This window comes from Sander lucioperca, chromosome 2 (assembly GCF_008315115.2).
Source record: "Sander lucioperca isolate FBNREF2018 chromosome 2, SLUC_FBN_1.2, whole genome shotgun sequence".
Lineage (NCBI taxonomy): Eukaryota > Metazoa > Chordata > Actinopteri > Perciformes > Percidae > Sander > Sander lucioperca.
In genome coordinates, this window is record NC_050174.1 from 40,458,229 (window position 1) to 40,484,581 (window position 26,353).

General features: G+C 38.0%; 1 protein-coding gene across 1 annotated transcript; it reads right to left on the bottom strand.

The window, feature by feature from the left end:
- mapk1 (mitogen-activated protein kinase 1) lies at positions 1-26,177 on the bottom strand. The gene is made up of 9 exons (XM_031305314.2): positions 25,781-26,177; positions 9,795-9,977; positions 8,531-8,720; positions 8,087-8,203; positions 7,555-7,669; positions 6,532-6,663; positions 4,997-5,106; positions 4,585-4,713; positions 1-665 (listed from the first exon to the last, which is right to left on the bottom strand). The coding sequence occupies exons 1-8, from the start codon at positions 25,924-25,926 to the stop codon at positions 4,597-4,599; spliced, it is 1,110 nt and encodes a 369-aa protein (XP_031161174.1). The 5' UTR covers positions 25,927-26,177; the 3' UTR covers positions 1-665; positions 4,585-4,596.
- Positions 26,178-26,353: the final 176 nt, after the last annotated feature.

The following is a 26,353-nucleotide window of genomic DNA, read 5'->3' on the forward strand; positions in this document are numbered from 1 at the left end:
ATTATGTGATTTCATTGCATAAATCAGTTCTTTTAATTCAGTTTCTTTTTTCAAAGCGATAAAGAGAGAAAAAAAGATAAAGATAGAGATCAAGGTACCCCTTGTAACAGTGCGACAAAGGTTAGAAAATTCAGAAGACCCCCCTTTTTTATGATGGATGATTCTTAGTAATCTACCGTTGCTTGTTTTTGCAATGTAGGCAGAGTTATAACCACGACAGTTGCACCAAAAAACACAACAGCTAGTCTATCACGGTCATTCAACTGGACATGAAAAGGTCTTGAATTGGAATAGCCATAGCTGAATGCCTTTGAGACACACAAACAAATTGTTTATCTTGGCTTAAAACACAAATTCACCCCCAAACTGTAAGCTGTGATGTTGAAACCCCCCCACCTCAGAGAGCGAGAGAGAGAGAGAGAGAGAGAGAGAGAGAGAGAGAGAGAGAGGAGAAATAGAAAGGGAGACAAGAGAATGGTTGGTTGATTGATTGATTGATTCCTGACGCCATTCCTGAGCAAATTGGACTTGACGAGTGAGACCCAAGGAATCCAGGTGATGTGGACAACAGGATAGTAAAATAAAAAAAATAAAAAAAATATCACAGCAACAGTGTGGAGGCGAGGAGAAGCAGTGGCAACGCAGAAGCCCGTCCACAGAAACATCTAGAGGGAGAAAAAACAGTGACTGTGTGATGAGCTGTCACATTGGTTTTTCCTCAATATTTAAAGTAATAATTAATTGCACATTGACATGTATATATGTATTTCATGGGGATTTCACTTATAACAAATAGGGTTAGGTTCCCATAGTCAAGATGCATTTTTGATCTAATTCCAATTGGGGAAAAAAACAAAACTGATTCAATAACTGAATTCGCATAAAATGAAGTTAATGAAAAATGTCACATTTTCTGCATGGGATTTTCTCCACTGCCTTTGACTGAATATTAAGCACTCATCATTATTCATCTGGCACATATATATATGTACTTATCTTGTATTTCTTTGTTTCTATCTTTATTTCTTTTTAAATGGTTGCCATTATGACTTTGGGGATTCCAAAATAACCCTTTAAAATATTAAAGTCACACAATAACACAAACAATCTAACCGAGGCAGCGGTAGATCAGCAACTCCCGTATTCTGCGAGGCAAAATTACGGCATTTAAAAAGAAAGGCTTCAGTTCCGCATCGGAAAAAGGCCGTCTGAGGGCAAGGTAAAGCAGTAAAAATATTCTAAATATAAAGCGCACTTAAACAGATACAGATTTTTTTAGGTGGTCCTTTTTTTACGGGATACGTTTTGAAAATGTGCTGCTGCCCCAGTCAACTGTAACAATACATTGTTTAGCTTCCATGCCGGTACTCGACCACCATCTACTGTAGCTAATACACAGACTGTGGATAAAAACCTCATACAGCCACACTTCAGAAAATCTGAACCATCCCTTTAAGAGTTTTACATTTGTGGAGTATTTAAAATAAGAAAAAGAAGTTAAAAAAAGTGTGACGCCTACAAATACGCTTAACTTCACCCCCCACTAGTGTAAGCCACACTGTTTGAGTATCAGTTGACCACCACCAAGAGACGAGTGCAGTGCAGAAACACCTTTTAAAAATGACCAATTAACACTTAAAAAGTTCAGTTACAAATGCTTATGTAAGAACTTCCCATTAATGTATTAAACAAATTCATTCACAAATATTCTATTTAAGCAATACATTTCCTCATGAGAAATGTATTATGTCAGCACATTGGTGTTGACAACAACTGTTAATGATAAATTCAAAGATACATTAACAGAAGTTACAGATACTAAATATTATTATTAAGAGATATATATATATATATATATATATATATATATATATATATATATATATATATATATATATATATATATATATATATATATATATATTTTTTTTTTTTTTTTCTTTTTTAAAAAGACTTTTTTGGGCTTTTCCGCCTTTATTTGACAGGACAGCTGGGTGAGAGAGAGAGGGGGAAGACATGCAGGAATTTGTCACAGGTGGGATTCGAACCCTGGACCTCTGCGTTGAGGCATAAACCTCTCAGTATATTTGCGCCTGCTCTACCCCCTGATCCAACCCCGTCACAGTGAAAATACATTTGGAAGCTGCAAAAACAAACTGCTGTCTGTGCAGAGAGCAGCTTTGTGCTCCTCTAATTTAGGAGATGTCACACTCCTGTTCCTTTTCAGTTGACTCATGTTGTGAATTAAAATGCTCCAGCTCCACAGTAATTACAAACGCTGACACAATAGGGATGATAGGCTGTTAAATGTAGCACTGATAGTTATTATCACAACAAGAGGCCTGTCAGGGAGCAGCTGGTGGTGAGCAGAGATCAGGGAGGGGGGGGGGGAAGAAACCACATCACAGGAGTGTCGTTAGTGTGGGAAATTATAACATTATCTCCTATTGCTCTTTTATATTTAAACCTTTTTTTAAATAATATAATTAGGGCTGTCCCTAACGATATTTTTTTCGATTAGTTGACTAATTAACAATTAATTTGCATATTATTCTATTTTGTGAACTGAACTTTGGAGAATCAGTATTTTTACTTCGGTACTTGACATAAAACTTACAATGGCTATGACATGGATTTATTTCATCACTGGACTAATGTGCAGTTAAGATAATCACTGGCAAATGTACTGTATTTTTGCATCAGTGTGGGGCAAGGAAAATAATTGAAAATGCAGGGCTGAAGTTTATACTTGTGCACTTGTGTGTGCGTCGATCTCTTTGATAGCGGGGCCGGCATGTGTGTGTGCGTGGGGAGTGTGCGGTAGAGCGAGCGGCGGCGATTAGCTTCGGAGCGAGTAGCGACTCTAGAGTCATAGTGAGAGAAACAAAGTGTCTCCCCTGTGCTTTCTGGCCACTGTGGGAAATCTGTAGCAGGAAAAGTTAACCCTCTCCTTGACTTCATGTTACTTATGGAGATTGGGAACCAGGAAATGTGTTGGGGAAAATACAACGCTACAAAGCCACGGCCGAGCGACATGCGTTGCTGCGACGTGCAGTTGCATTTTTCGAGAGGAGCACGTCAGGCTACAAGCCTAGGGTCCACTTACCTACGTACGTAGCCACGACGTAGATTTCACGCAGAAGCATAAATCATGCTTAGATGACCGTTGCCAATGTTTTTAAGCTACAGCTTCTTCAGACGAATCCATGCTTACGGGCGCTGCTATCTTCCTCTATTCCGACACACGTTATTCAGTCAAAGTATTTTTGTAATCGGTGACGTTGATTACGTCGATGAACCATTCCAGCCCTAAATATATATACATTTTCCAATATTGATTGTTAAATGTCTATATTTTTTTATTAAAAGGCAGCACAAAAACTCTAGACTCTGAAGTTGCTGCTATTGCATTTTTGCACATCTTTCTGCTCTACCACAACACATCATATAACATTTTTTTGCTGCATGTGACATTCTTGTGTTTTTGTCTTGTGTTTTTGTCTTGTGATATTGTTGCCCTTTATTGTTTTAGTGTCAGGAAAAATGTCCCTATCTGTCGAGCACTTTTTTTTTTACTCTTGTGGTAGGAATGTCTTGTCTTATCCGTTTTTTCTTCTTCACCGTGGGATGGTGAGAAATGAACTTTCGATTCCTCTGCACGTCTAGTATATGTGAAGAAATTGACAATAACGCTGAGTTGACATTTTGTCTTTACATTTACCATGAAAAATGACCTGTGTCACGCAAAACATTTAGAAGTATTAGGTTTTCTCCCCATAATCACATTCTTGTCAGAGTGAAAAAATTCACATTAAGACTAACGTGTTTAAGCTCTTCACTTAAACACACACTAAAGTATTTCATAAAGGATTTGCATACGTATATGAACTAGCAACTCCCTTAAACAGGACAGCCCACTGCACTTCTTGTAAACACATTGCATCTTTTAAACGAGAACTACTTAGCCATAAAGAAACAAGTCTGGGTATTGTTTGAACATTTTTGATGCCATTGTAGATAGGATAACAGATTTTTAGTACCAATACTAAAACAATAGTTTTTATGATACCTTATTCTGCGATATATAAACACTTTGAAAAAGAATGCCATAGTTGTTAAAAGGAAGCATATAGTTACATTAATGTTTAGATATGTTACTCTCAAAGTGCCTCGAATAAAAAAATATTTAAATACAAGCACAAATGAATGTAGGACTGTTTTAAGTTTTGCTTTGGATGCAAAATGACAGAATTAAATCTGAATTATACTGGTGGTGTAGCTTAAAGTGCCCATTCAGATAGAAGGTTTTCATATTGAGTTTATCTTGGTGAAGAACCTCTACTTCATACTCTACAAAGGCTAAATTTAAATCTATATTATCGTGCAGAGTGAAAGGTCTTTGAGTGGCGAGTTGTTAAATTTAACAACTGTAGTAAAGGTCTAGGAGTTAGCGTTACGAGGAGGTCATATATAGTTGCAGCCAATGGTAATATTGTTCTTTACCTGTAGGTCTGATCCCTGTTCCTCTCTGAGATTATGTTGGTTTTCAGGTTATACACTGGAATGCGAGTAATGTGGACTTACCTGTGTGAGATGTTAGGACCTTAAGCCGGACTGGAAACGTGCAGTTTCTTCAAAGATGAGCTCCTTCAGTGTCTCTTTGGGTAAGTCATCCAGCTCCATGTCAAACTTGAATGGGGCCTCGGCAACAGGCTACACAGGGAGACGGAGAGGTCACATTGACGTAAATGTACAGTGGAGACTTCTGGTGTTGATCCCATTGAGCAACTTATAACAGAGCAGCTAATTCTAGTACACCGTGTTTAAAATATGCTCACCATCATTCAGTTATGTAGATATAATTTGCTGATTTTAAACTTAAGGAATGGAGAAACATAACAAATGCCTAACAACTCAAAGCATGACATCTTGATTAGCAAAAGATTACATATCCTCATTCCAAACAGGCCTATATAACACACGCTGGCCATCTCACCTCATCCGTGGGGTCGTAATACTGCTCCAGGTAAGGGTGCGCCAGGGCCTCCTCCACCTCAATCCTCTTGTGAGGATTAAAGGTCAACATCTTGTCCAACAGGTCCAAAGCTGCAGCACGAGGAAAACATTTGAATTGGACATATCATGTAAAACTCACTTTTTCAGTGCTTGTGCACATACATGTGGGTATCTGGAGTGTCTACCAAACCCACAAACTGTGAAATAAGACAACCCAGTCAGTTTTTTGTGGGCTGATTAGATAAGAAAACACGACATTCAACAAGCCATTCAGATTTGGCTCCCCTTCCTATGTCACATGCAGGCTCATTAGAATATTTAGAATAGCCATATAATCAGCCACCATATAATCAGAGCAGACTGGGCCTTTTTCGGGAGGGCGGCTTAAAGGTCCAGTGTGTAACGTGTTTAGTTGTTCATTATCAAAATCTGTGTTGCCCGTTCACAAACTTGTCCTTTTTCATGAATATTTACCACCACCATCAATTCCAAGTATTCCTTTTGGCTTGAAATTTTACATTTGCGTTTGCATGAACTGGGGTAGACGCTCCATATTCATGCACCATCCTCAAATACATTAGCCGGTAAGGGACATACAGGACATACTGCTCCGCCTTTCGCGTTTTCGCTGTCACATGATAAACTCACAGGTGCTGCTAATGCTGCTAATGGGTATCGTAGCTTCCCGGCCCCGGCAAGTTTGAAGAAGGAAACATGGAGGACTGCACGTTTTCAGAATCCAAATTTCAGGAACAGCAGTGTTCTTCTTCGCCCAGAAAAAGAAAAAGGATATTGAAAAGAGCAAGAGAACGGCTTTTTGAAGCGTGAAGGCTACCGTAGCTGTAATACGTACTTTGAACTGCATGGTGCGAGAGAGTTGATTGCGATATATGATCTCAACGCTAGATGGGAGAAATTCCTACACATTGGACCTTTAAAGAGACAGGTGCTAAAACAGAGCATTTCAGGCCAAGGGTGAATAAGGTATATTCAGACAAACAGTATGAACAAAAAAAAACATTAAAACTTAGAACCATGTTCTAGTTGAAACCCAAAATACAAGTATTAACCTGAAAATGAGCATGTATGTCTCCTTTAACATGATTCTGAAACAACAATGAGCTTGCCTGCCCACTAGAGGGCACCATCACACCCTACATGCTGTCTGGATTATTTCCAGGTAGAAAACTATGACTCATTTTTGATTTTACACATTATCTGAGGCATTACTGTTCAAAAATTCAGAGCTGACAAACGATCAGTTTGGTTGGTTGCATCCAATCTACTCCTCTATCTTCCCACCCAGAACATTTGCCACTTGGTTTGCCTGTGGTATTGGCAAGTGTTTTGTTCTATGCCTATGCCCTCCATAAAAAGGAATTCTCTCAGGAAATTGTTTAGAGGCGGTAGCTCTTCCTTGTCTGCAGTACAACCTCTCAAAGATACATTATATTCCAGACATTCCATGATCAGTGGGAAACATTAAGTCAATAAAGAGTTTGTCCTGGCTCTGACCTTTGGGATCAGCGTTGGGGAAGAGGCGGTTCCACGGCACTTTGCAGCGCAAAGGCAGCGACAAAAGATAGTTCCTGGCCTTAATGTTGATGATGCAGTTGAGATCCTCCTGAGAGGGAGAACCCAGGATCCCTAAAAGGACAAAGAGAAGAATTCCTTTCTGATTCTGTTTAAAAACAGTTTGCAGAACTCTAAATGAACTACCGTCTAGTAATTTACACAGCCCCTGCTTAAAGTTTTCAGTAAGTAGTCTAAAGGCACAACAAAATGACAGATGAGAGAAGCAACATGTGGTCTAGCACCAAGACAAAAAGTACAACTATATAAATGAGTATTAACAGCTACAGTATCCATGAACTGGCAGCAGGAAGCTGTTCCTACTGATGGAGAGTGTGATACTGACAGAGTGTGAAAGTTTAGTTCATGTCTAAACTTTTATGCAGACTCAACTGACACTGCATTTTGTAACGTATTCACATATGTCTCACATATGCTACGACCATTATGATATACTGTACCTACTGTAAATATAATTAAGAGAGAGATAGGCAAAATATACAGTTTGTACTTAATTTTCCATATCAAGATTATCTGATTTTTTTTTATGTTTAACTACATAAACACAATTATTTCAGAGGTAAATATCAACTTCCACTTTAGCAAACATGGTTCACACTGTGATTCTGAATATGACTACTATTAAGAAAAGAATCAGTATACTGTTCATACAATAAATTCCTTTAATTTTATTGACTGGAATAAACTTCACTAAAACTTTCTGAAACCATCTTCTTTTCAACGTAACCTTATTTACTTGAAAACACAAGTTTATGCAAATGGTGGCAGGTTTGATAAACTGATCATTTAAGTTGGAGTAGTCTTTGTTAACTTGCACTTAAACACAAATGATACTGGATTAAAGCAGATTTCCTACTAAGAAATGTGTTCCCCCTTATCCTTTAAACAACAATACTACATTGCCACATCAATCCTAAAAACACTGCACATAGAGAGATTTATTACCCAAAATGTGGTTTAGCTGATCCAAGTAGTGCTTCCCAGGAAAGATTGGCCTGTTGGACAACATCTCGGCCAGGATGCAACCCACTGACCAGATGTCTATGGACTTGGTATAGCCCTGAGATTTAAGGGGCACAAAGTTACAGTCATGACTACGGTATCTTTAAAGTTAATATGATATCAACTGGTGGATTATGCCATACATACCATTAACATAGCATGAATGAAAACAGTTATTTCTTGTTGGGCCCAGTATGAATAAAAGGTCTTAATCACTAGTACCTCATTCGTCTATCTGCAGGATTCAGAAAGCTAAATACAAGATTTAAAAACACAGCTAATTTAAGGTTTTTTAAAAAAAATAAAATAAAATACAGTAAGAAACACATGCACGTGCATCAGCACAGTCAGTATGCTTTGTCAACATATTTAACTTTACAAAATAAAATGCATGAATGAAGTTTTGACCAAAAACAAAAACAAAAAAAACCATTCACAACACACTCATAATTTTACGGCAGGTGAGCGCACTCACCTTGGAGTTGAGCATGATCTCAGGTGCTCTGTACCAACGGGTGGCTACATACTCTGTAAGGAAACCAGTGTGATCATGGTCAGGATCAGCCACACGAGCCAAACCAAAATCACAGATCTGCAGAAAGATGAGTGACAAGACAATGAGAGACTGCAACTTTAGAGGACACAAGATCAAAATAAGCTGGATGTCATTTCATTGACCAGTTAAAACCATCAACAGGTTGGAAAAAAAAAATGTTCAGACTGTTTATAAAAATGGTTTGCCTGGCTGTTTTGTACTCGTCAGGGGGGACACATTGTGCCAATACTGATCTTTATTTAGGCATCAGTTTTCTGTTGAAACTCATTGACCAATCTTGAATGTAGAACATCATATGGATTATCAGTGACTAAAAATAAGCCTTTAAAATCAGCCCAACCGAATTTCTCTTTGAGACACTACCTTGAGATCACAGGTAGTGTTAAGCAGAAGGTTGGAGGGCTTCAGGTCGCGATGCAGGACGTTGGCAGAGTGGATGTACTTCAGCCCTCGTAAGATCTGGTAGAGGAAGTAGCAGATGTGGTCGTTGCTCAGGTGTTGAGTCTTCAGGAGCTTGTACAGGTCTGTCTCCATGAGATCCTGGACAATATATCTGCACAGTGCCACGTTAAAGAACGTCTACTTTATTATCATGAAAAACACACTCATTGTATTTTTATGCGCATAAATAATATAAAAGCTATTTTTAAATTGTCCATGTAAGTTACATTTTTATGTCCATCTGGACCACCTCTAGTGACAAAAGTGACCGAAACCTTCATTATGACTACTATTTCTAGTATCAATATCAATATGAATAATATGATAAATTCATGATTTCGTGCATTCGGCTGCTTACCCCTTAAGAGTACAACAAAGTCATATTAAATTATTTTCTGTTTATTTTTACTGCCCAGTTCAAGTATCCGAACTACATTTAGGTTTTACTGCCACACTCAAATTGGATTTTATTAACATTGCAAAAAAAAAATGAAAATCCTTGCATCATTTAGCTCAGACAGTTATCCTCATTCTGTTGTTCCTGCAGGCTGGCAGAGTCATGAAAAGGCAGTCAAACTGATGACTTTTCTACGCCCATGACTACAAAGTTCTGAACCATGTTTGGCCAATGTGGGCCCTACCTAAATAACTAGGTTCATCTCAGATAGATAGATAGTCTTTATTGTCCACAGGGGAACTGTGAAGGGTTGAGGGTTTTTATTTAGGTGAATGCTCATCTAATGCATGCAAGCAGGAAGCAGTGAGCAGAGTAGCTGCAGGTTTTGGTCACAGCCATTTCTTTAAGGTAACACACACTGCGTTATGAAACTGACTATGCGCTCGACCAGTTTGCTACTGTTGCTGCTTGGCTACAGCGAAGAGCGTCTCTTCCACACATACGGTGACAGGTGGCTATTATGTAATAAAATACAACTGAAAACCTCTATTCAACTACAAATGCTGGCGTATGAGACCAACATTACTTGTCACAAAGAAGTCATTTTAAATGTTTGAAATATATTAGCATAAAAGCACTAGTGTAAGTGGAAATACAAATACTTACATACCAACCTAAAAAAAGACCATTGCCATTAAGGATTAACCTGAAGCCTATAAATTAAACTGCAGGCACATAAAATACATTAGAACGTATATAAATCATAAGGAGGTGTATGTAAAAGGATACACGTCCTTCATCTGGTCAATGGTTGGTGTGCGGATGATGTCGTTGATGCCGATGATGTTTTCATGTTTGAAGCGCAGCAGGATTTTGATCTCTCTCAGGGTGCGTTGGCAGTACGTCTGGTGCTCAAAAGGGCTTATCTTCTTAATGGCCACACGTATCTTGTTGTCCCGGTCATAGGCAGAGCTTAATTATTTAAAAAAAAAAAAAAACAAAAAAAAAAAACACACACACAAAAGCCAACAATTAGGCATCAATGTTGAAGGAGCAAAAGACTTAAAAGGCACAGCATTAAAAACAGCATTTGCAAAGCATTTTTTTTTTATACCCCATTCAATTTTGTGTCTCCACATTTGGACCAGAAATAGTGATACTTAAGTTTTAACTTCCTGTTTTGTATATTTCGTACAGACTCTTCTGTGCAGCTGAAACCCATCTTACTGATACCCACAATCCTTGCTACAGAAAAGCATGGGATGGCACTGACATCTCTTCAATATATGCCAAAAAAAACACCATTACTAAGCTTAACGACATTTTGGAGGTATGATGATTAGTACAAACTGCAATAAGCATCTGGCCATTTCTTTGAAAGACATTCAAACATTGAAATATCTTAAAATGATGCACTGACATAAAGGAACAGAAACATTTAATCATATCTTGCTGTGCAGGCCAGGTTTTATTGAACAGCAGAAGTCAGGCGCCAACCTGGGTAATAAATGCTGCTTCCTTCCTGTGGTTTGCCAGTGGAAAGCTTTTAATTTGAAGAAATGTTCGGTTTGCATAAGCAGTATCTTAACAAGACAAATACATTTCTGATACTGCGTGGAGCAGAAAACAATGAGGCTGCTGCAGTATCGGTTAGATAAAAGTAAGAACAGGAATGTAGGAGTGGAACAAAAATCCCAACCACAGAAAATCTAACCCTACACAGAGAGCTACTTAAGTACTGCTACCTGGAAATTTAGCAAGACGACACAGCTCAAAGACCATCCCTGCTTGGTGCAGCTACCAAGCAGGTCCATAACACTGCACATCAGCTGAGAGGATGCAGTGGCATTGCATGTGATCAAGCCGTGCATTGCTCGGCACACCAGTGCATTTAAAGTGTGCTACACAAAGCAAAGGGAAAGAGCCAAAAGAACTTGCACGTCGTGATCAAGATAAGCTCACCTCACTCTGGCTCCCCTGCACCTTTTATAACTATGCAAAGTATGACGCAACTTAAAAAAAAAATAATTAGTATTGTCATACTTTGGACTGGAGCTTGAATAACAATGTCTTTGTTTAAATGCAGCCCTGACATTCAAAGATTGGATGAATATCACTTATTTGTGCAAACACAAAGTCAAACAGTAACAATTTGCTTTACAGAGCAATATTTTGAATTACAATGAAACATTTAGCCTAGCAAAGAGACAGCAAAGTATTTAGTAAAACTCAATTATTGCGAATATTCTTCACCAATATTCAGTACTCAATAATACTGTGATGCGACAATTCATCTTGTTGAGTGGTTATGAATGTTAGCAGGCAGCTCAGCTCCATTTTGCAATATTGGCATCTTAAAACCCAATGATGAAAAGTATAACATATAGGCTACAAGAAATGATAAAGCATGTTTGCATGCATGGGATGCCTGGGTCTGTCAGATCTAACATTTAAGCCAGATCCAGAGAAAGGGCAATAAGTTAATGCGCAAACCTTAGGAGGTATGTGCCTTCACATCACACATCTTCCAAGCTGAGAGCGGTGTCAAATATGCTGCTAAAAAGGGTAAAAGGAAAGGTTTTTCTCTTATGCAAAAAGGTTTGATAAAAAAATAAAAAAAAGTAGATTATATAATACACAATATCCAGACTGGAAAAACACATATTTGGTCATCTTTTCAAGAGGAGACCAAAAGAATATCAAGATAAAGTATAGCACTTGAACACAGACGAATCTCCTGTGTATGATCAGATGTAAACTGGAAATAAATCCCAGGATGTCCTTTGGCATACATAAAGAGGAGGAATATACAGTATGGTGTAAACTGGGCTACGTTTTTGCCTGCAGGCCCTTTCTTCTAGGGATGACGCTTACCATTTACTAAGCTGAATCAACAAGTATTAACATGTTCATGATCCCTATGGTATTTTGAGAGTTCAGGATTTTTGTTTACTCTGCTGCCTTTTAATTGTTTTCTGTTGGGTCACTGTACTTAAACAGCAGTTTTTTTAGCGGCCGGCAGTTTCAGGTGTGCGTGTTAGAAGTTTGAGAGTGATGTTAAAGTTATTGTTGTACAAAACCCTGTTGTCCAAATTGATGATTCCAATGCAAAATGCAATAAAAACTAACAAAATGAGTGTAAAAATGTTTGACTTATTGTCTGACTGTGTCTACGCTCAGCAGACTAATTGTTCAATTCCAGTCTAAAATCTTGGCCCTGCCTGTGATGAGACACTTCCTCCACACCACTCCAGGTAACAGACATGTCCACTCTTGAATTTCTGGCTCTTTTCACTGGCTTAATGGCTGTCAACTTCCCCACACTCACTCAGCCCGATATATTTTGAAATCCCACACTGGGGCTAAACCTGCATCTTGAATGTCAACTTTAACTACCAAAAGCCGTCATTTCATTATTGTTTTTTTAAAATCCAATAAAATGGGAATAAAATGTGTCTGTGTGTTGCCTTCAAATGCTGTGACTAATACGTTAATATCCTTTTTTAGTCATTTTTAGGGTTACATGAAATTAGTGGGTTCTTGATCATCAGAAAAAACAATTAGGTTTTTTTTGTAATGAAAGAACTTCTGTCCCAAAGAATGACAATTTATATTAAAGTCTGGTGTTGGGCACAAAAACTGGCCAGACATATTCAGTGCACAGGAACTGACACACCGAAACCAAGTCTAAACTCACCACCTACTGCCAAGAAATGCAAATTACTGCTTCCTGCTTCCAAGCTTTTCTGGATTTCTAAATCATCTGCTGTCAAACTGGTGCTAGTTGCTGCCAATTGTAGCCATCACAAAAGCAAAATTGCCCAATGAAGCTGTAGCTTCGGGATAACAAATTAAGAAAACCTTAAGTTGAGCTTCATCATTTACATCTACAGCCAAGAGTGATTTTATTTCTGCACATTACAAACACAGAAGACTGGAAAACACCCACATAGTATGACAAAATAAGACTAATGAGTTGCTATAGTGATGGGGGTGTAGGGACTGAAATGTAAACAAGTGTACCAGCCTTCTGCAAGGGGAAATATGAGTGACCTTCCTTTCCACTTGTGTGAGAGGAATGTGTGTGTGTGTGTGTGTGTGTGTGTGTGTGTGTGTGTGTGTGTGTGTGTGTGTGTGTGTGTGTGTGTGTGTGTGTGTGTGTGTGTGTGTGTGTGAATAGCTCTCCATGTAACTGTTCTACACCAGTAGATATACTTGTGCAGCAGGGAGCTAAAAGACTTAAAGCTAAACTATGATCTAGGGCAGAGCCAGTTTGGCATGATACAGTATATCTTCAGACTGTTTTTAGAGCAGTCAATGGTATGCAGTTGCCACCAGTTTTTTGACACAGCACAATGTTATCTCATGCATGATGGAAACTAAAAAACAAAATGTCTTCACAATACTAGGTCATCTCTAATGGTAAGCAAATAATAATAATACATTTATTTCTGCATAATTTGAAAAAGGTATATACAGGATTGTTCACAGGTTGCAAAAATGTTGGCATTTATGGCATGCTCTATAATGTCATATCTAGTGCTAAAACAATCAAGTCATTCATCAGTCCACACATGTTATAATCAATTAATTGTTATTAATTGTTAGTCATTTATCAAGCAAAAATGTCAAATAGTATCTGGTTGCAGCCTCTCACATGTGAAGATTGGCTGCTTTTCTCTCTTTTATATCACTTTAAAAATAATATTTTTGGGGTTGGACTGTTGGTCAAACAAATCAAGACATATGTTGCTCCTCGGGCTTGCAAAAATGTTGATGGGCATCTTTCTTTTCTTTTTTACTTTTTCTGTTTTACAGAGCAAATGATTTGAGAAAATAATCAGCAAAAAGCTCCACAAATGCGAGGGTTTGCTGCCAATAACAAAACATATCTTTGGGTTGTATGAGTGTTGGTTGGCTGTAGCCCTGTGCTCAGGGAAATTGTGACTTTTCTATAGACTAATCTAATAATCCTATAGTCAAAAATAATTGACAGGTTAATGGATAATGATTTAACCGCTAGCTGGAGCCCTATTCATAAACCCCTTGAGTACATTTTTTTTAAACATGCTCTGTTGCCTCCTGTCTTATATAAATGCATATGTCACTTTCTTATGTGCTGCAAAATTGTAACACCTAACATTGCAGTGCTTGCATGATATAAAAAAAGAAAATCAAAGACTGTTTTCAGTGCAGAGAGAAGTGTGGACAATCTTAGTTCACAGTACATTTCACCATGTTTACTGAGACAAGCCCATCATTTTCTTGTCAGTTTGTCCAGGCGTATAACAGAAGGTATTTTTGAGGAAGTACAAAGTACACGGAGTTGAGTGTGTAGTATTAATCTGCTCACTTCAGTGTACTCAGAGTCCTGACCTGCTCAGCCTTATCACTAAAGGGTGACTTTCATTTGTGAGAATGGCACTCTGGACTTTTGAACTCTTAACTTTTTGATGGTTCAGATCAATCAATAATGAAAATAAATCATTACTTGCAGCCCAAGCTGCCAGCTAGATCAATATTTTCAGGAAGATTGAAACTGTCCGATAAATCAAAAGCAACACTTCTGTCTTCTTCCGACCCCCTTGGTAACTTTGGATAAATGTAGCTATGAGAACTTGTATTCACATCTTTGTTAATATATACAGGTATGTTCTTATTCTTTGTTTTATAAAATGACAACACATATTAATAAACATTTCTGTAAATGTGCAAGTGTTAGCCAGCTGGCTAATTTTCAACTGTAGCCCTTTGGCCAGATGATTTTAGACCAGAGCAACATTAAATGTACGTAGACAGACTGTACGATTTTCTTGTGATTTAACCGCTGTGCTTATCTTAATAAAGATGCTCTGTTGACAGTAAGAGCTGCAGGTTTTTGTGCGCAACAGTGAAGAGAATCTGCTCTGAGCTGCCTTTCCTGTTTCCTCTGCTTCTGTATGGTTTTCTGAGCATGCTCAGTGCCCAGGAAAGAGCACAGAGAGATGAGGGGAGGGGGTGAAAAGAGAAGACGGCTGTTTCCAAGGAGATGGGAATACAAGGCTTTACAGTGCAGCTGCTGTGTTATGCAATAGGGCTGTTACCATGACGACGTTCAAGGGGTTAGGTTGAAGGAAGCAGGGGAAAAACTCACGTTTAAGGGTGACGCGTACCGAGAAAGCGCAGATACGAAAGTCCATGCACAAACTAGACAGATGCCGTTCCATGTAATGTACCAATACTAGAATACTCAAAACGCAAATACAAATCAAAATCAAACAACATATTAAACATCATGCAATATTATTTGAATTTAAAATATATTTTATCACTTGCTTTCCATGTTTTTGTATTTCCATTAGAGTTAAAATTATTATATTAAATTAAATATTAAATTACACTTTTCTCTGTTTTGTTTTACCTGTACAGTGGATATCTTTGGACTGTTGGTGTTAGACAAAACAAGTCATTTAAAGACCACGTTGGGCTCTGAAACGCTATGATGGGCATTTTACTATACACTTATAATTGTTGTTAGTCAAAAAAATAATCAGCAAATTAAACAATAATTTAGCCATCATTTCAATTTCCAAAACTCTGTACTCAAGGAAGCTGCTACCAAAATCTATATCTTAAAAGATCTAATACATTAAGTAACTTTTCCGCTTACATTCCCGTTGTTTCTTTCTCAACCAACAATCGTCTAATATATACACATTTCTATTATACTTATCCTAGATCTGTTGAATGTAGCCTTTTCTTTAACTCATTTACTATTGTACATTTCATTTGTTTATTTATATTCTTTAAAATGTATTTTGGAATCCATGCTACATTTTGTTTCTGCACAAAGATCAATTAGGTTTAATCTTTTTCTTAGAACTGATCATTTGCTGTCTCTGAGAGGTTTCAGTAGTAAAACCTCAGGCTTCACTGACTAACGCCTACAACAGTTCACACAATATGGCCTAAGCTGTGTGTAGTTAAATAATAAAAAAAGGATTTCTATCATGGGGATCTTTTGCCAAATAAAACCACAATTTCAGGACACACAAAAATCAATTCTATTTTGCATATTTAGTCACTTAAAGACTTATCCATGAACTATTACAGATTTAGCTGCATTTTCTTTTTCACGTATCAAAATGCACTTCCTGTTTCTGTGTATGCTAACCACAATAACCTATTTTAAGCAAGCAAAGTGATTGTAAGGGGTTTGTGTTTACAAGAGTTTTTCACTCAAGCTTGCATGGCTGTATGATAAAATGCTCTCTCCCTCTCCACACCCACACACACACACACACACACACACACACACACACCCCCACCCACACCCACACACACACACCTGGAGCTTATTTAAGCATGCATTTTGCAGAAGGCAGGGAAACGTACCAGGTTTCTAGTCCATTGCAGATCTGCGATAAAACATGCTCACAAACAAATTATATAATTTCACATGCGCAGATATTACTCTTTGCGCACCAATTAAACAATCGAGAGTTGTACAGGCAGCTGCGTGCGTGAAACAAAACATAGGGCGAGGCAAAGAATGGCAAATGAGTGTAGAACACTAAGCAGCACGCACACAGAGCAGCCACCATGCGCCCGCGAGTATCTGCTTTGCGAGCGCTTGAGGGCATACATGCTCCCGCAGGTAAACTCTGCTCTCGAAGTTGATTTCTGCTCGCTCAAATGAAACTGACTTTTGACATTTTGGGGGCGGAAATCAAGGAGGCACTGGCCCTCTTATGATTGGTCACTTTCAAGGCGATCTCACCCACAGTCCCCTTAGTTTACTTAGAATGAGAGCTAGATTCAGGAAGCCCGGAGTTGGTGTCCCAGCTGAATATGTATTTTTCTGTCTTTATCAACGATGTAGCGTAAGATAGCATCGTAAATAAAAGAGTGAGTGTCTTACCTGTTCTGTTGTTGGGATATGTGCAATGCTTATGAAATGACAGGTAAATCCTTGCAGTGTGAAGAACGACGTGAGCCAACAACAACTCACACAAAAATTCAGAAGCAAATGCATACGTTCATTACTGCACAGTGCTAAAATCCAATGTTTCTGTGATCTTTTGTCAAACCACATACAAATATTTTGTATTTATTTACTACAGCACTTATTTTGTGCCTACAGTAGCACAACTTCACTTAAAAAGCTGTATGATAGTGCTCGTGTACTGATTTCAATGAAACTTCAACAAGCAAACTTTAAAGTAGAAATGAGGCCAAGAGATACCATCAAAGCTGTCTGACCACTTCTGCAAATTTGACTTTGCATAGAGTCACGTCATTGTTTTTTTCCCCTCAGAGGCCACAACACAATCATATCTGTAACTTAAGCTTATTTTATTTAGTCAATTTTTCTGAGAAATATGTGAATGCAACTGTAGTGCAGTAATAAAAAGCATCTGTCAGGCCCTGATGACGAAAACCGTTATCAACTTCAAATGCAACAAACTGCAATGTGCGTGAATGTTTTACGCGTTTGTTGAACCAGAAGTCATTGTGCTCGTCTTGGCAGGCGTAATCACCCAAATTACATCTCCTTCTGAATTGCACAACAGGATCTCAGAGTGTCAAGGCTCTCATTCTCTCCCTCCCTGCCTCTCCCATTGGCTGTGGAAAGGTGGTACTGATGTCAGCGGCAGAGGGGTTGCCATGGAGACGGGCGCCACGGTGGCATTTCAAGACGACAGTTCATGGCAGAATGAAGCAGAGCATCAGCAACGGCTAAGAAATCAGGCGGGTCATGGAGTTGAGATTGAGATTAGAAGGACTCACCAGGATGAGGAAAAACATTGAATTAACAATATGATGAAATGTGTTAACCACATATGAAATGTGTTAACTACATATGAAATGTGCGTCAATGGTGGCTGACACCAATATTTCTTTTGGTAAATGGTACTTTGGTGCAAAAAGGTACACTGTATTTCTCGACAACTAGTCATATCTTAAAACTATCAAATTAACAACTCAATCTCAATAATGTTTTTTTCACACGCTTAAAAAATTGGGCCAAATATGAGAGTTTGCTGGTTTTATCTGTTTTATCATTTTAAAATTGAACATATTTGTGTTTTGGACTGTTGGTCAGGCAAAATTAGTTATCTGAAGATGCCACATTGAGGTCTGTGATAGGCATGTTACAATATTAGTGGAACTTAGGCTATTATTTACTACTGGGCAAGCTCCAGGCTTTAGCTGGGTTTAATTCAGCTTCTGACAGTCTTTACAACTTTACCTATTAGGCAAAATGGTTTCAAATCGAAAGAAAGCTTACAGGTAGTTTGTATGACATGTTCAAGTCGTATCAGATTTATACTGTACCAATGAGCTCTGAACTACAAAATACTGCTCAAATTTATCTTTTTTTATATTCCTCAATGCCTTTCAACTGGAATTACAACACAAACGAACGTGCTAAAACAAGCACCAAATATGGCCCCAAATCCACTGAAATTGGAACCCTACGGTAAGAAAACAAACAAAAAAACTTAGTCGATCAACTTAAGATGCACTGATCCCATATGTTGGATCATATCTCCAACGATACTGACTTGAAAAAGGCAGATCAGGTATCAGCCTTGACGTAACCGGTCAACATTAATACTATAATAATTACAGTTTCTTTGTCAATTTAATGGTGAAATTCAATATTCCTTAAGTCACATTCACGTCACGCAGCGCGTTAAACAGATTTCAAATTTGGGGAAAAAGGGAGCACTGGTATTGGATCGGTACCCCACAGATAACCTAAGTTGAGATATCAGAATTGATTGTACCAGGGATGCACTGCTCCAGCTCATCAAAACTACAACCACTTAGAAATAAACCTTTAACATGAGCCACTTCAGAAGCAGTCTCCCATGATCTAACTGTTCATGTGGGTGTGCTAAAAAGGCAGAGTATGCTAAGCTTTTGAATATCATCACGGAGGGTGATACAGTATCTTGCGATTGTGTAAGCCTGACGGTGTGCACAAACTGAGGCTGGCGTTAAGAGGCTCAGTGCACCGTCAATATGCGCAGCCCTCAGCCACTGGAAAGCCCTGACATGCAACAGCCTAACAGTCAACAAGAGGCTATTGAAAACAAAAATAGGCCTACTCTGAAAATGACACAGACATACCTCACAGTCAACCGCCCTCTTACCATATAGTCAAACACAGTCAGATTATGTAATACAGCATATCCTGACACAAACTCAAAACTTTGTAGAATAGCATACTGATTATAAGACCGTTCATTGTACAACTGGGGACTCGCAGACTGATTGTAATCCTCTATCCCACCTTGTTCTATTGCATGATCATTAAAAGAAGTCAGCACAACATGATAACAAATAACTGTTATCTTGGTTAAAATGCTAAAATTCTAGTGCATTAGTCAATACCCGTTTTGCTTGGAATATGAATAGAAACACCTAGTAATCACACTTCAGCTTCTCAGAAACACAAAAAAAACTCTGAGAAATGACATTGAGAACCAAAGGCTTGTTGAACAGTGGAATTCAGATCAACTGTTGGTGACAAAACAAAATATTGTAGAAGGCTGCAAAAGGAAGGTTGCAGTTGTGAGAGCTTGCTAAGAAGAGAAAACTGTTTTAGAACATAACGTATCAGAGCTGTAGATATAATACCACCATCATGTAGCTCTAGTATCAGAGACATGACACATTGATGAAGTGTTGTCCATCCCAGGTGGCATACATTTCAATAAGAACATCTTTACAGTAATAAAACCAATGACCAACTATAAATCTTTATCCACCAAGTTTTGCATCTTCTTCACGTTACGTTTGCTGTCCCTGCATGACGATGAAAGTTAAAATGCTTTAGGACTGACCATTGAAAACAATAAAAGCAGCAAAAAGAAGGACATAGAGACGGCGGAGAAAGCTGTTGACATGGTAACTGTAAACAGCATCTCTGCTTCAGGCTTCAATGTGAATCTGTTGGTTTTAAAAAAGTTGTTCTGGTATTACTTTGCAGCCTACTTTGAGCGTGTAAATAGGTGGGTGCACTTGTGTATTTGGAGGTGTTTGAGTGCCGTTTCTTTCGTACTCACACGTATACTTTTCTGTTTCCCAACAGGACGATGGATCAACCAGTTTGTTTGATCGACAAGGTTTGCACGTCGACACATTGTTGATATTTTAGGGAGGTGTGTGTGTCTGCTCATCTGCGAGCATCAGCGACATACAGTTAAGTTATACCTTAACCTCTCTGTGTAGATCTGTAAAGACGCTTGTGCACAACTCCACAGAAGCATAATTACCAAAGCTCTTGTGAACTATACATTTTTACTTTTATATCATTTTTAAACTATCAAAGTCTTTGTGATATTTTCTAATTTTGTTCAAAATCTCTAGGTGTGAAATGTGCACTTATGCATAAAAAATGTTTTTAGTAAAATAACAAAGCCAGCTTTTTTTCTTTATACTTGTTGAATGGAGCCCAGGGGACGCCATTGAAGATGGTAACACCAGTATACAGTGGTGCACTGCCACCACAAAAAACCTGAAAGCAACATGACCAACTAACTCAAAACTACAGGTCTCAAAAAGAATGCAACCAGAGAGCAAGTGCAAGGAGGCTGAGGCTTACACATTCCACCAATCCAACGCCAAAAAATACAGAATCAACACCAAAGCAAAGAACTGGGTTTTACATACAAGTGAATAATATTGGACTGTTCATATAGCTTTTGCTGCTGGTTAAAAAAAAAAAAAAAAAAAAAAAAAAAAGGTGCTGAGTCATTCAAGGGCTACAAGATTAAAATAGTCTTGGAATTCATTACAAAGATGGGGAGATTGCTCTCAAAAAATCACCTCAAATAATCTCAATTTCTTTTGAAAACTTCAAAGTAAAAGAATCACAACCATCTCTGAAATGACATAGTCAAACAGTGTATGTTGTTGCATATTTAGTCTTACAGGACCAATTTACAAGTGAGAAGGACTTGTAAAAGAAATTAAAAAGGTCACATGTAATGGACATTAAGTTCTTGTAACTTTGCCATCTTAGGGTATTGTTGCTCTAATTAATGATAATATTAATAATAAGATATCTAAATATGAGTGTATTCTCTATACTCATATATCATTGTGTTTTTTGGCTTGTGTCCTGTAGTTGGTTGAGATTCTCACTCCTCATAATATACTGCATCACTGTTTCCCCACGAAGAGAAGCCAAACTTGTAATTTAAAGCACACATATTAGCTCAAGTTGTTTGAGTGACCTGAAAGGCACAGTCTACCCCTGCCCATATGAACCAAACAAATACATTAAAAATGAGTGGTAAATTCCAATTTCACCTATGAAATTATCAATGATCATGTGTTTTGCTCCAGGCAGCATCACCTAACCCATTATTTGGATCACTAAAGCAAAGTGTCAAAGGGCAGAGCAAACTATTAACTTTATTTAATGCTTTTCACATTACTGGAATTAGGCCTACTTGTAATTACCAGAAGAAGAAAGCACACACTGGAGTAAAGGGACAATGAAAAGAGCTCTGCTTACAGAAACTGAAACTTTATTAAAAGAAAGTTCAAGGAATAAAACGTTGCTGCCCACGCAGTTTGTCTGACAAATGATCTCTTAGAGGGGACGTGCAGAAACATCACAGCTATGAGAGACCCACAAGTTACCACTTGTAACATATCAACATAATTGTTAGCCAAGAGGACGACATGCCCAGTTTTACCTATAACAAAAAGGGTTTTTGTTGTCTTTGTGTGAGCAGAATTAGGGATAGGCCATCGCAGACACTAAGACTATTTTGACCTAATTTTGCTTATGTTAGGATGTTTAGTACAAACTTTAACAGTGCATTATTGATTTGTTCCCAAAAACAAGCTTTGCGGTGGTCAGTCTGTATTTTCAACGCCTTGGGATCAAAACCGACTAGTCCATTAGTTCAATTATACTTTTTATGTTCAGTTATTGTTTGTGTTTCCATGAAGTATTTCCTAAATTCTTGTCTTTTTATTAGGGGACACTGCACATAAATCAACATCAGTGTCAATGTGCAGGGGTTAGCAAAACAGCTCATTTGCACCCCATAGTCCCAGCAAAAGAAATCTTCTTATTTCCATTTGTGAAAGATATAGTCACTCAATCAAAAAACGCATTTATATCGAGTATTAACGAAACATGATTAGTTGAGCATACATTAAGACAGGTCAGCGATCACTATCTATTAATTAATAATTAAAGTAGGGCTGTAACGCGTTAATTTCGATTAATCTGAGAAAAAAATCATAGTTGATTAATCTGTTGATTTTTTTCTCGATTAATCGATTAGTTGTTTGATCTATAAAATGACAGATGGTGAAAAATGTGGATCAGTGTTTCCCAAAAGCCCAAGATGACGTCCTCAAATGTCTTGCTTTGTCCACAACTCAAAGATATTCAGTTTACTGTCACAAAGGAGAGGAGAAACTAGAAAATATTCACATTTAAGAGGCTGGGATCAGAGAATTTTGACTTTTGTCTTAAAAAATTACTCAAACCGACTAATCGATTATCAAAATAGTTGGCAATTAATTTAAGAGTTGACAACTAATCGATTAAACAATTAATTGTTGCAGCTCTAATAATAATGAACGTCCGTTACATTCAAGCCATTGCCAAATGAGTTGATACAAAGCTAATTAAGACTCCACAAAACTCTCTCTGTATTTCTCAGCATGGCTGTGTTTAGAAGATTGTGTCGTCCGGCGACTTTCGCTCGCAGAAACTCGAGTGAAGATAATTACCTCTTCTAAAGAGTCCATCATGTTTTTTTTAATCCTCCGTGTCCTCCTTGGCTACTAGTAACTGTGTGGAGGAGGGGTGGGGGTGAAGCACGATCACGGAAGGTTTGTGTCATGTGGACGCACCGACAGAGTTGTTGTCATTACTTAGAATTCCTCGTGGGGGCGACAGAAACTACGCACTATAGCTTTAATGGTAACAGGTAAGCAGAGAGCAAAGTGGTCTCTTTAAATTATTTATTTTGTCTGGCTCAAAAAACCCAACGCTATTAAGCTTACAGTAATATGAAGCAGACCGAAAGCCCCAAGCATCCCACTGCAAAGCTCCAGGCTTGGGCACATCCACCCCTCAAATCGCCAGGACAGTGGAAAATCATGTGTTATCGCATTACGTGTCACACTTCCTTATCAATAAATAGTGCTTAGATGCCACGGTATTAGAGCTGTAACAATTCCAAATGTTGCTGTACAATTAATTGTCTCAAAAATAATTGCGATTAACAATATAACTGTCTTTTTCAGTCAAATTCAAAAACATTTATTTATTCATTACTTTTTAAAACAAATTTAAGTTTTAAATTAAATGAATTCCAGATACATCTTTTGGTTATAACACTGTTATGTGACCAAGATAATGTAGTAACACAAGTACACATCCTATGAATTAAATGCCTCTTTATAATCATTAAAAAACAAATTAATTTTTGTTGCTTTGAACGTGTAAAGGGTCAAGTGCCAACAACTAACATAGCTTAGCTCAACAGTCCGACCAATAACCAATAACCACTTGTCTAATTTCAATTTGGCACATAGAACAAAATCAACAATTAGTATCAACAGTCATACCTCTTAGGACCTTAGCTAATGTTAGCAATAATTGCGGTTAAACAAAGAAACCGCGATTACGTAAAAAATTTTTTTACAATTATGTAATAATTGTTACAGGCCTACAAGGTATTATATTGCACAGTGTATTACTTTATCGTGCTTATCGTTAATAAATAAAGTAGCCTACTGAGTGTATATTTAATACATTGTATCACGTCCATGCCACCAAGTAGGCCTATTATAAGCTGACTGATCACATTTGGTTTCACATTTAGGCTACATATGTATTGTTTGTCATGCTTATCGTTAATAAATAAGTGTATTGTATGTTTTGATGCCACTGTATTATAGGCTACAGAGGGTAAGATGCCGAATTACCACTTCCACACGACCTCCACCAATACCAAGGTAAACGATACAACCTTAATATTTTTGATATACCTGTAAGCAGCAAATAACTTGTACTAACCTTATGAGTTTGCTAGTGACTAGTGGCTTATTCAGTCTAATTAACGCATGCTATGGTAGGAGGTGGGCCCCGAGTCTGAAGCTCTGCAGCTAGACCCTTCTATACAATGCAGCAAATCCTCATATTTAAGAATGCGTTTAACAGTATGTTTTTTTTTTTTCTTTGGATTTTAGGTCATTTTCTCAAATGATTTTGATACGAATTGCAGTTATGTTGCCCAGCTTCTAGCTCACCATCTCTCTACAGATTCCAACACTTATTTTGAACACAGACAAACTCTTTACAACTAAACATCCTTCCAACACTGGGGCTTTATAGGTAAACTGTGCTTTATCTGGTCTGCTTTCCTTGAACTACAGTACTGTATGTACAAGTGGTTTGTTGATAGGGGATGATACGAGTGACAACCAAGGCTGTGTGCATTTGGTGGGTTTTTCCAGTTTGCAGACAGAAAGATGCTAAACAACCTGCTGTGCCTCAACACTGAAGGCTAGTGTCAAGTCAGTGTTCTCAGAACAAGATTTACACTGATATTATGTAATACAGTACAGTGTGCACATTTAAGGTCAGTACAGTACCACAGGCTAAAGAAACAATAAGATTTAGTGTTTTTGAAAGTCAGATTTGAAATTGGTCATATTTGTGGTTAATTACACAATTAAGATAACTGACATATAATAGAATGGGGTAAAAATATGTATACCATGCATGAATTGAGTTTTGATGAGCGTATCGTTCACTACACCCCTGATAGCATATCAATTAGGTGGGAAATACTGCTTGCTCGTCTATAAATTCCTTCATATGTGTGTAACCAGCCATCAGCATCAGCTACTAAAACAAATGTACAAGAAAAAAATCTTGAGGTACTACTGCAAGTACATTTTCAGACAAATATCACCAAAATAAACCTAAGCATAGAGTGAATATGTGGAAATTGATATAGTAAAGAGAAAATAAGACGAAGTAGTCTGAAATTAGTAGAAATGCTGTACTGATTACAACATATATGATGAAGTATTGAAATGGGTATTGCTACAGTAGTTTGGGAGATAGAAACCATCAGCAAGTCTAAACATAGTGTACAGCTACTATGGGTGAGAAATAAGGTGTAGTATGATCAGATTAGCATAAAATCTCTATTGATACAACAAAAAAACAACCTGTATATTCGATTGTGAAGTATTAAAAGGGCAAGTCTGGGAGAAAGACACCACCACAAAGTGAATTGAAATCAGTGTAAATTTAAAGTGAAGAATTGCACACACCCTGTTGGGTGCCTGGTGTAGCAATATTATTGACAAAAAAAAAAAAAAAAAAAAATCAAATTTGTTCTTTTTATAAGATGCATGTTACCTTGAAGAGTATCCTTAGATGATACAATTCAGATTCAGTTAAAAGCGATGCAAATGAGATTTTAGATAAACATTACATTATGATTAGTAGTACCAACTAAACAAGACTCCTAGCTTAACTACATTGACTTCAAGTCGATCAATATTACAAGCCACCAAAAGTCAAGCCAATTCAGCCGTGATTCAATACGTTTTTCCTCGCAAACGGACGCTGTCTTAAATAAACTAACATCGGTTTCACACTGTTGCTTGCTAGCTAAAACATTACATTTGGCTAAGTTAGTTACGTTGAGTCAAAACGAAAAGGTGTAAACTCAAGTGTTATACATTGTGTCAAAAAACTAGGTAGGTGAACAGTCTTTGCGTACACTTACCACACCATGCCGTAGGCTCCCTCCCCGATGTAGGAGAGGTTGCTGTACCGAGGGCCGACGTCGAAGGCCTGCCCGCGGACCAGCTCCGTTCCCGACCCGGGGCTGGGGCCGCAGCCAGCAGGGGCAGACACCGCAGCTGTCGCCATTATGAGCTCTGGCTTTTTTCTTTTTTTACAAGGCTATCAAATAAAAAAAAACAGCAACTAAGATTAGAAAACAAATAAATGTGTTTTTATATCCGTCGTCGCTGTGACTGCAACAGTTTTCGGTGTGGTAGAGGCCTTCACTTAGTGTTTTTCTTCTTTCCGTTAATGTGCGTTCAGAGCGACCACACCACTGCTGTGCTGTCGCAGGCAGGAGCGAGTAGCGGAGAGGTTGGTGCTGCAGGAAATAACGGAGGCGGTCGTCATGTGATCCGGTGTTTTCTTTTTTTTCCCTTTTTCTCTTTTTTTTTGGATGGCCAGGTTTACCTTCAGGTACTGCCTCCACTCAGTAGCACATTTCACAAACAGTCAAGGGATATCCAGTTGTGGAAGATACATTCAATATCCATACATGAGGATCCTGGGGAGG

Coding starts and splice junctions, on each gene's coding strand:
- mapk1 (XM_031305314.2), bottom strand. CDS start 25,926: ATGGCGACAGCTGCGGTGTCTGCCCCTGCTGGCTGCGGCCCCAGCCCC. Junction 8,204..8,530: donor ACACTACCTGTGATCTCAAG/GTAGTGTCTCAA, acceptor ATCTTTCTGCAG/ATCTGTGATTTTGGTTTGGC. Junction 4,714..4,996: donor ATTACGACCCCACGGATGAG/GTGAGATGGCCA, acceptor CTCCCTGTGTAG/CCTGTTGCCGAGGCCCCATT.